Source organism: Rhopalosiphum padi, chromosome 2 (genome assembly GCF_020882245.1).
Source record: "Rhopalosiphum padi isolate XX-2018 chromosome 2, ASM2088224v1, whole genome shotgun sequence".
NCBI classification, from domain to species: Eukaryota; Metazoa; Arthropoda; class Insecta; order Hemiptera; family Aphididae; genus Rhopalosiphum; species Rhopalosiphum padi.
The window spans coordinates 51,973,259-51,985,559 of NC_083598.1; the positions used below are offsets into that span (position 1 = coordinate 51,973,259).

General features: G+C 26.6%; 1 protein-coding gene across 3 annotated transcripts in view; it reads right to left on the minus strand.

The window, feature by feature from the left end:
• The window catches only part of LOC132919988 (dynein axonemal heavy chain 5), a 37,312-nt gene extending 25,052 nt beyond the window's left edge, over window positions 1-12,260 (minus strand). For 2 of the 3 annotated variants that reach the window (XM_060981965.1, XM_060981964.1), the window contains exons 1-4: window positions 3,171-3,406; window positions 2,637-2,774; window positions 2,445-2,546; window positions 440-815 (exon numbers count right to left, since the gene is read on the minus strand). In XM_060981965.1, coding sequence (XP_060837948.1) covers window positions 440-815; window positions 2,445-2,546; window positions 2,637-2,774; window positions 3,171-3,257 — 703 coding nt within the window. In that variant the 5' untranslated portion in view covers window positions 3,258-3,406. Of the gene's footprint in view, window positions 1-439; window positions 816-2,444; window positions 2,547-2,636; window positions 2,775-3,170; window positions 3,407-12,123 lie in introns of those variants that run through there. The other variant, XM_060981966.1, reaches the window with a different exon arrangement.
• Between the last annotated feature and the right edge of the window lie 41 nt (window positions 12,261-12,301).

A 12,301-nucleotide genomic window follows, 5' to 3' on the forward strand; every position in this document is an offset into this window, starting at 1 on the left:
CGCACAAGACAACAATTAAAATTAAATTGTTTTTATTAATTCAAATCATAATATTATAGATTCACATATAATATTTCACACAGAAATAAAATATTATGTGGTTTCGTTATATTTAAAAATTATTATGATTAATATAAATTAAGGGTGAAAAAATATAAATAAATACGTAATGGCAACAATTGAAAAATTATATAAATTAAAATATTTTTAATAATTGAATTTTTATCAAAACACAATTTGTGTGCCTTTTGACATATTGCAATTTGAGACATAATTCGTACCTATACTAATATCAAATATGCAGTTATAATATATCTATTTAAAAATATTAATTTAATATCGTATATTGATCTCAATATGCATACATGTTTTTGTGCTGTTTTACTTTTTCCGGAAAAAATTAAAATGTTTATTATTAAAATATCATTATAAATTATACCTTTCAAACAGCTGCAGAACGATCTTAGCTCAGGGAGCAATTGGCTTTTGATCAACGGGCAGTCTGGTTGATCGTCAGAAGGTTCGTCGGCTGTTTGTGGTATGGCTAATGCTGGTATGAACACATATTCAATGATTTTGGCAATGCTCTTGACCAATCCTTTTTTTTCCGCGTCCAGAGTTCCACAGATCAAATCTTTGTGAAAACCTTCTTCTGGCAACTGTTTGGTGGTATTAAGACGGATGATGTAAATGCAAATTCCTGTCAACCCGACTTCCCAACCATCTGTGAGGAAGAGTTTCTTTTTTTTGGGCTTTGACATTATGCTGAGTCTTCGTTGAAGGTTTCTGCTGCTATTATTGGGCTTTAACTGAACCTGAATATGACAGCAAAACTAGTATCAGGTTAATAGTGAAGTTTTAACCTATGTTGTAATTGTAAAAAAAAAAAAATCATGAATATATGAAAAATAATACGTAAATATACGTTAGTGATGGACAAACTCTCACCAGGAATGTTTTACATAAAACTGAATACTTTGTAAAACTCTTTATTTTAACCTCGATTTTTATTACAAAATTTACACGCTATTTACAATTAATAAATTAATTATTATATATATATAAAACAATTAAATATTTTGTATTTCTTAAAATCATGAAAATGTACAAATTATCTTTAGTTAAAAATTCATAACATTTTTTAATATTTATATTTTAAATTTTAAAATTGAATGGAAGGATATAATATAGAACATATTACTTACAAGAATTTCAAAAAAATATGGAGTATAATTTCACAAATATTTTTATGAACGTTTCAAGTTAAAATATTGATGAAATTGGATAGGTATTCTCGCGTACAACAATGATTCCAATAATTTTAATTTGACGTTCAAAAACTTAAAACATTCTACTATTACCTTTATAAATTATGATTTATTACTCAATGAAATTTTCTATATTTTTAAACTAAATTAACTATTTATTATAGTAAATTTGATATTTTCAGCATATTTAATTTAATCTACTGTATTACTATTAGGAAAATAAATTATTCTAATATAAAATATATCATAAAAACATAAAATGTACTTCTAGTTATATTAGTTATACCTTATACACGCTGATAAACCTCTGCTTAGAACCGTCTTTCGTATTCAATTGGCGAATTATAATTTAACAAATCCATTAATCCATTACAGTGACCAACTCAATGATAAGTTACAACTCAACATGTAGTCCTATACTCCTATTGTGTATTTATCGGATTTCCTAGTTGCCGTTTTATTTTTAGTTTATGATGATTATTACTTATTAGTAATAAATTTTATTACGCAGGTAATGTATAATGTCAAATGTTTTTGAAAATCATATTTTGTTTTGCTTTCTTTAAATGCTTTGGATGTATACATATACAAAATTTACATCATCGTACTTTTCAGACACATTTTTTTTAGGTTAATTATTTTTTGATATGTCAAAAAATATTCCTTAGCTGGAAATATTATTTCAGTCAATAATATTTATTTATTTATTTGTTCATTTTGACGAGCAAGATGATCAATAAAAAGTGAATATAGTTTATTTTCGTAGGTATTTGTATAGTAAATACGTATTTTTGTAGACATTCCTAGGAAAAATAAGTTATAAGATTTTTGTATGCGTTAATGAAAAAATAGAGCACCTATATATAATCGTTATACCTACGTGATGAATATACCCTAAAGCCTACACTTCACAATTTTAACTGTGAAGTTGCTGCACTTAGGTATTATTTCAAATTGTCTATACTCTATATAGTCTATTATACGCCTTCATAAATATAATTAAATTAATTGATAAATTTAGTATGTACGAGTATTCTGTACAAATTAAAAAAAAATCCGGCATTTTTTTTAGTTTTTAAAATTATGCAAATTGGTTTTTAAATAAATATTATGTGATGAATAAATTAATATTAAATTGCGATTCGTGATATTTAATCATTATGCGTATTATATTACCGCCATTTCGAACGATTCGGTATCTTCGACTTCAACATCTTGATAGAACCACATTAGTTTAGATCTACCGTGTGGCAGGAATAACTCGTTGATCTGATCCAACTTAAATATAAGTTTAAAGAAAAATTGTTAAACGAATTTAATTTGTTGACAGTTGCACGCAGTCTGTATTTAAATAACATATTTATATACCATGTTGGATTCGAACACATAATCCATGACGGAATTTCTCGGTAGACCAGTGTGGTCAATGAGTAATTGGAACGTGAACTCCAGACGAGGGTCCATTTCCCCCCGTCTGGCTTTTCGCTCGCATTCTTCTCGGCGTCTCTAAAAAATACAAAAATCGGAGAATTTTATATTTGATAGGAATAAATTGCTGTAATTGTGTTTATCGATACCAATGAATGATTAATATAAATTAATTCATAGTTTGCTTCAAATTTAACTCTAAAGACTTTTACATAAGTACCTATAATAAATACGCGCTGAATAAATTTAATAATAGTACATTTTTTTTTAAAATTATTTCTGTTAAATACCCCCAACATGATCTCACTGGATTCTAATAAATTGGTATCAACATTTCGCAAATTTTATGTAACTCGTTAACAAGTAAAATAATTCGTTTTCTAATTTGTCCCTAAGTCTAAATGTTTATACATACGATTGTCTAAGTTTCATTAAGTAACAATATATTGGAATTAAAATTTTATTAAGACTCACTTGCAGCGCTTCGTTTAATGGCAATGACGTAAAGTCTATGTCTTGTTCTTTTGATTCGGGATCGTCCTCGGGATTCGGTAAAAGCATTTCAAATGATAATTTTTAACCTCACTAATATTATACAATAAATATTATTTTTGTCGTATATAATATGTAACTGCAGGTATATCTATGTTAATATATTGTATTCGCGTACAGAAACTATCGGAATCGGACGTACAGTGGCACGGAGTCGTAAGTAAATACTAAACATGATATATTGTATGCAGCTATGTAGGCGTATAACAGAGCGCGTATCGTGACGAAAAACCGAGAATAAATAATATGATATCGATGATAAATGATGCATATACGATAATATATGTATCATTGCACGCTTGATATCCATCGGATAACTGAACAACTTCTTGTTCCAAAAATAATATGACGTGTGTGGTTTATATTAAATGCATATATATGCATATCAATAGGTATAGTATTTAGGTTTGCCAGTTATAATACATACTTATATAAAAACTAGACTATTAAATTATGTATATACAGTTTTCGTATTGTTTATATCGTAAATGCAGTGACTTAAATGAAAAAAAAATTCCCATAATTTATTTTCCTAACCGGCACGCGAATTTCCGTGTGTGCACACTTGGAATATCTGTGTGACGTTTTACGACGACGACAGTGAATAATTTGCTTGCCGTTGTAAAAATGGCTACATACAGGGTGATTCACCAAACATATACACCTCCAGTTTTTTTCTGCAATAACAAACTTATTCAAAATATAACTTTTGTAATATTTTTAATACCTATAAACATCATATTTTCAAATTATTGAGGTTTTCTATACTAAACTTAAGGAAAGTGCTTAATATTGATGATACAAACTTCTGTTTTTCAAAAGAGAACCCCCTCTTTTCTACTGTAAATGATAAAGAGAATAATTTTCTATACATTTCATTGTACCTTATTCAAAATTCAAACGAATAGTTTCGCATTTGTTAAAATGTGTATAACAAAGACAATAGTTTTTAAAAATGGTTTTACAAAAATATAAATTTAATTTAATAATCTTTATCCAGTATAAAATAATCCACTTCAGTGTTTCACTCAATCTACCACCTCTTTGTGTCCCTCATGTCGACACAAACTATTAAAATATTTAGCTAACAATAAACCCCGCTGTCGAACGCCAATACATATTTTAGTTAAACATTTTTTTTCCTATTTAATTGTTGTATAATTTACTTAATTATACATGTGTCTACTTAGTTAACTTTATAATTTGCTATCAAACCACATCATTAAAAAAAAAAAGCCTAGCCCGTTAAATAAATAAATTTTTACCACCTGACCTAACCTAACCTAACCCTCACATCACCCTAATCTATCATCAATCATCCTATATCAGTTTACAAAAATAAATAACCCGAAAACTACTCATTTGAATTTGGATTTTGAATTTTGATACATCAACATTTTCAGAAATATTATGTGCTAGACAATGTACAGTAGAAAGGTAGGTTTCCATTTGATAAATAAAAGTTTATAATTTATATCATCATAGAACCCTTCTTAAGTATTACAAAAAAAGATTGCATTATTTAATATAAAAACGAGCGAACATGGTTGGTGAATTACCTTATTGTATATATAAATTCATATAGATACAACCGATACCGAATACAATAATATACGGGTTTATTGCACGTATATTATAGATAACCTAAATATAATATAAGTAATAGATATCAAACTTTATAAACGTAAATCATCATCTTATAGGTACAATATACGCGTATATCGTGTATACGTAAAACAGTCAAACAGATTTATTTTATGTATCATGAGTATTATATATCGTCGTTATTATTACTATTATGTCAATACACATTTATATTACAATAACATAATATAGATATTTTATTATAGTTACAGCAAGTAAAACGGTATAAGACCGAAACCGAAGTTTGGAGTCATATATTATTATTGTGTTGAAATAATATTGTACGATCGATGTATACGCGCAGTGCGGCATCAATTCGTTTTTAAATGGCTTGAGTTAAACAAGTTGTATGCTCCCATAATCACCTACTCTAAAAATATGTTACCATGTATTATAAAAGCATACATAATAAGATAATACGAATTTGACTTTTTTTTAAAAATTAAATTATAGAAAACGCAGATCACTCAGTTTGAATATAAGGTAATTGCACTGCTATACAGGACACTATACACTTATTATTCGATAAAAATACTCTGGTGTATTTACCGCACATGGTGTTCGAAATCAACGGATTTAGATATACGTGTGTAGTGTGGACGTGTATATAGTACTGACCTGTGCGTCGGAGTTTAACCTTTTGACTTTTATTCGACGCCTTTTAACGCGGTTGAAAGGCGCTGCCATTGACGCCATTGACGTGTGTGTGTGAAATCGAACAAAATCCGTATTATATACTACTATACAGTATTATTTTATTATGGGTTATAACTTATAACATTCGTCAACCGTACACAATACGTATACGGTATACAGTTTAAACGCAGATCCATTACCTATATTACGCGCGGTAAGATCGGAAGAATGATTAACGATTTATATAACTGTATAACAATAGGTAGCTGAGTATACACGATGCGCTATATTGTATGAACACCTGAAAAATAGTGGTTCACCTTTCACCCCGTCCTGCTGTTGCGAAGGTGTTTTACCGATCACTCTTACTTCATGGTATCATCTAGTTCCCATGACGACATTCACGCAACGAATTAAAGTGTTAATCTATTATATTATTGACTTTTATCACTGGAACACGAATTAAAAGGTTTTTGGTTTACATAAAACTATATTGTTTATCGTAATATCTATTATTAATTATTATATTATAGTATTATACCTATTATATTAGAATATAAGTACAGATAAACTTTCTGAATTTTTTTTTGTTTCAAATTCTTTTGAAACAATGCGTTGCCAGTTTGTCACACGTGATTATTATGTTTTATATACTACCTTATTTCTTTTGCCATTTCTTGAAAGTTTGATGTGACTTAAACGTTACTCGTTATTCGTGCAGTTACTCAATAAAAGCCAAAAGAGAATAATATATATAAGTATATAACCAGATAACCTACACACATAATATAAACAATAATAGTACCTATATATAGAGAGATATTTAATTGTTTGAGTGTCAACTAAAAAGATATTAGCTTAATTTTGGATTAATTATATTTAAATTAAGTTAATTTGTACATTTATTTTTAAGTGATAATTTTTTTTTTTTGAAAATTTCAAATCATCTGATTATTATTTATTTCTTACACATTTTTTAAAATGTGGAATTTGTTTCACCATAGTGACCTCTGTCAGTACAATTTTTACGTTTCTCATTTGAAAAAAAAATATAAAGAATTTGAAAATATGGTCTTTTAATTTTTAAATACAATATTTAAAAATTCTAAAAATCCTATATTTAGAATAAATGCATTATTGAAAATAAAAGGGTTGCGTAGTGGAACATTCTCATTGAATCAACTTGTATTGTTTCATATACATATACAACATACTCAGTCAACAACTGTAAAAACTTAAAATCGGTTGGTCACCCGAGACTTTTATTCAAGTGGCGCATGATAATGGAGACTGTCACATTATTGTCACTTTTAATATTATCTTAAAATTAGTACATTTTTAAGAATTGAAATACTATGGTATACGAGATATTTTCAACTTGGCCTAAAGCTATGGATTACTTAATAGCTTAATGTTTATTTAAATCTACTCATTTACTATTATTATGATTCACTAGTCACTTGAATTTTAATTAAATATGATCATAACATGAGTTCATCTCGCAAAAAAGGTAATATAAATATTTACGTGTAAAAAAAATATTGAAAAATTCGAAATTTTTTTCGAAAACAATTTCTAAAAAATATCCGTCAGTGTTACCTACCTATTTTATTTACAGGACGGGTGTCAAGACACGACTAGACACCGTAATTGGTTTGACGAAAAGAGCTAATGAAAGTATCGTGTTAGCGGAAAAAAATGAAGAACACGACATTAGCGATGATTTTCAATGGAAAAAAGATAGGTAACATTATAGTTGTAATATATTAACATTTTATAAAACGGTATTGATGATTAAGTTAAAACATTATTATGTGTTTATTGACGATAACGATGATGTTGTTTGCACATAGTTATGAAAAGAAAAAAGATTTTATTGTCACGCCTGCACCGAAAGTTTAATTTTCCATGGCGGTCGAAGCATTATTGGAAAATTACTTTTTTCCGTCTGATGGGTAGACATATTATTATTTTTATCAGATTTAAATGATACGTATCGATACATTTTGTTTATACTTTATAGTCTATCAAAACAAATACTGACCGCTGGTTACTTCCGTGCTGTTCAAATAGTTTGTGTAGATACCGAGAACAGTATTCATTATGGATTATAATAATTTATAGTATTATCGATAAAGAAGGTTTCAGAAAGCGGCTTATAGCCGCAATTTCAATAACTCACTTCACTTCTCATCATAATTGCCACAATACTGTTATTATTTTTTTGTTTAAAGTTTCGATGAGTTGAGTGGCGCATTGAACGGTTATAGCTCACTAGAAAGCTATCAAATAAATTTTGGTTTACTATAATATTACACCACTTACCTAGTTACCTATATTTTAAATATGTACTTATAATTATAAGTTATAATAATATTTAATAACATTTATATCTAATTGACTGACTGCTCGATTAAAATTCGAATTTTTTTTGTGTGTATGAGTATACGATAACATGCTTCAATATTCAAAAAGGGCGTGGTTTGGGATATATTAAAATATTAAATTGGATTTAGTTTGTACTTTAGAGAAGACAAACTTAAAAATGTAAGGAAAAATAAAGTTTTTACGTAAATTTGATATAATTCAAAACAAATAACCGTATAGATACTTGATTTTTTCACAAAATGTTTATACCTATTATCAGTTTACATTTACTATAAAATGTTCAAAATATTTGAATAATTGTTGAGATATTTATATTTTGTATTTTATATTTTATAGTAAGTATAAGAAATTTTCTTAGTTTTTTTTGTTTAAACATAAATGTCGATTAAAATTATTTTCTGAATAGAAATGCTAGAAAATTCAATATAAAGTTCCTTATAAGTTGTTAATTTATAAATTAAAAAATAACGAAAATCTGTAGTCACAATTCTTAATAAGCACTTTAAGTTATAATGTTGACATAATTAATAAAAATTGCGGAAATTAGCAAATTATTTTGTGGTTAGAAATTCATAATTTTTTTTGTTTTACCTAAGATTTTAATATTTCATACAAAGATCTTTATTAGTTTTTCAATTCATAAATCAAATAAAAATTCTATACCAAAAACTCAAATTAATTTTTTATGAGCATTTCAAGCTCAAATGTTTTTGACATTACATGATATTCAAATTTTATCTCCTTTTTAAAATTGTTTAATTCTTTTTGAGTTAATTATAAGCATGAGCTATTTAAATTTTTTTTTCGAAAAATGTCAATAAAAAATTATTCACTTTTTTCATTGGGTCAACTTTTTCAAGAATTTAATATAAGATCCCGTAAAAGTTATTCTTTAATTTGTAGAAAAATATTATAAATACCTAGGCACAAATTTTTTATATGCATTTGAAGTTAAAATTATGAAGAAATTCGTCAACATTGTAAAAAATTGCAAATTATTTTGTAGTTAAAAATGTATTTTATTTTGTATTTAAAAGTTTTGAAAATTTAATGTAAGATTCTTCATAAGTAGTTCAAACTAAAACCATAAAATCTAAAACATGTATTTAAACAATTACTTTTTATAGAGATTTTAAGTTCCAATTTGTATTAAATTACTTATTTAAACAATAAATAACGATATATTGTGTTATCTTCGTCTTACAAATGTAAAACACAGCAAAAACTGTTTTGCGCGTGAAAGAACCGAGAAGGCTACAGTAATAACAAAAATAAACGAAATTTTTACCACATAAAAAAGAGATCATTGGCTGGAAATGTCGTTTTTATTGTTTAGATATCGTAACTAAAAAAAAAGTTATTAAAGTTCAAAATTAATGTATTTTGAAACAATAAGACAATTTTTCCTAGGTACTAATGATATCAAAAAAATAAAAACGATATTTCACAGATAATGTTCTTAAGTATATTATATATATATATATATCAATTTGAAGTCTTAACTATCACTACAGCTTGAGTGGTTCTATCCCGCACAAAACAGCTTTTGCTATGTTTTACATTTGTAAGACGGAGACAACACATGCGGGTGTAGTACTGTAGTGTCTTCTTATAATTATTTTGTTATTATTTAAAAATATTATTAATAAATAATATGAACTTAAACTTTTATGTATTTTATATTATTATGAATTTACTCTAGGCAATAATATTTTTGATTTTTTTTAAAATATTATGTATTTATATAGATTCTATAAATCTATGTATATCCAGTGTTTTACGGTATACATTTTTATGTATTGAATTTATTATATTATATTATATTATTTTTTATATTTATATTCAGGTTTGAATTATTAAATTAAAAACGTATTTTTGTAAAATTTAACGTAGTATATTTAAAAAAAAATTAAAAAATGATAACGATAAAAAATTTCAAATTAAAAAAATGCATAAACCCTAAATATATAGTAACTATGGAGAAAAATAAATAATGTATGTAATAAAATAATTAATGATAACCGCTTAGATCATTACACACTTCATTTTTAGGTTGATAAGAATAAATTTGACGTTTTATGCTATTAAATAATGTTATACTCGTAAATATATTTATTCGAAAAGTTTTTTTATTAATAAATTGATTCAAAAATGATTTTTTGTTATGTAATTTAGGTATTTACCTACATTTTTTCCATAGTAATATTATGTATAATTACATAATATTTAAAAATTTACAAGTATAATTTAATAATAGTATTTTTTAAAACAAACATCATTTTAAATACATACATTTTAATTAGTTTGTTTTGCATAATTTCGCATATTTTGTAATATATTCGTATTTTCGTTATTTTTCGTATTATAGTCGTAGGTATTTTCTGTTTTTTTGTGTATTAAATCCACAGCCCTGATTAGTGGTTTTGATAATTATTTATAATTTATATTAGCGTAATAATGGACCAAATCATTTTAAACGTACTTCTGTTGCACTCTAAAAGGTTATACTAAAGACGATAAAAGTTAACAAAAACATACGCTCAACAAACAAGTATTTATTTTTTGTGTTTTTATAATAAATTCAAATTATTATTATTATTATTATTTATTTATTTATTTTTCCATAACCATCACTAGTCACTACTCACTACACTATACATTTTGTATATACGATATCGATTATTATTATGTTTACAAATATTTTATTATCATAGACATATACACATGTGTACATAACAACATAATAATACAACATGACGTGTGTACAGAGTACACATCAATGTACTTACGTTAACGTCTTAACGACTATCATATATAACAATAATATTATATCACATGGTTATTATAATATTATACCTGCAACTACGAGTATAAAGATAAAAATAATTTAACGATATTATTTATACCTACCTATAATTAATATCAACTACAATTTTAAATCGTATTTTTATGTTGAAAAATCCGAATAATAAAAGATACCATTTAGAATACAAGAACATACATAGTAGAATATCTAAAAAAATAATAACTTTAAGACTTATACAAAAACTGCATTCTACGCGACAATGAACATTTTCGACAACTTACTTGATCTTGTTCAGCCATGATTTTTTAATTACGACTCGTCCGGCAGAATTCACTCACTTATATATATATTATATATATTTATATGATATATCAATTATTCGTAAAATGTGTAAAATCGTATGTAGAACGATGACGGGCGGTCAGCCGCGATAATTCGGTGGTTGTTTATAACTTATATAAATATATAGCTTCTGTATAACATGCATAGTTTTTTTCGGATATTTTTTTTACACAGTTACCACGTCAAAGTCTTTTAGCGCCGCACGGGTTAACCATCGTCGTCGTCGCATTACTGCGCTATATATTATTATGCAATCTAAACGCCTACCCTCCGCCATCGTATACCGTTAATGTGTCTGTACAGTATTATTGCGTACATGGAAAAAGATAGAGAGAAAAAAAAGAGGGGAAAAACGACCGAAAAGTCCCGAAAAGTCCCGTTAAAAATATATTCATGTCTTATTATTACTATCATCATTATTATTGTTATTATTATATTGTTTATTCCGTTTTCAAATCGCGTGTAAACAACGTCGCGGAAAACTAAATACATACACAATACACGATGATATGTACTACTGCACGCTCTTTTACTCATAACCTTTTTCAACTGCCATGCTCGTTTTCAGAAACATAAAAACCAAGATACTAAACGTCTATACAGCACGAATTTCTTATTAAGAAAATAGTCTTACCTTTAGCTATAGTAATTGTATTATTTTCGTTATTAATTATTATACTCATTTATTCAATAAATATACAATACAATTTGAGAAGAAATTCTAGACATTTCATGTAAAATTATTATACATTTATTTAGATAGTCATAATTGTTGTCTTAATTGGAAGTTAGATATCAATTTTGAATTGATAAATTAAATTATTGCACTACCAGTGGCGAGGCGAACTGAACATTTTCTAGAGGCAAAGAAAAATATGCCAATGACCCACTCACTACAAAGGATGCAAAAACAAACATGGGGGTTGGATAACATAAATTAATATAATTTATACATACAATTATAATACAACTAACTTTATTTCCTATCAGTATTGATTACCTATTGAGTATCATTTTACATTTACAATTAGAACTCTTTATAATCTCAGTAGCAATTACCTTTGAAATTTATTACCGACTGCACCACTGTTCACAATACTACAGACATGGTCCAACTGCAGATTCGGCCACGGAAGCAAATAAGCGATGGTTGATCGGCATGCAGCTAGGGTGCAATGTGGTATCCGACAACGACTCTAGCTACCGAATATAAAAACCAAAACAAATAAACAACACG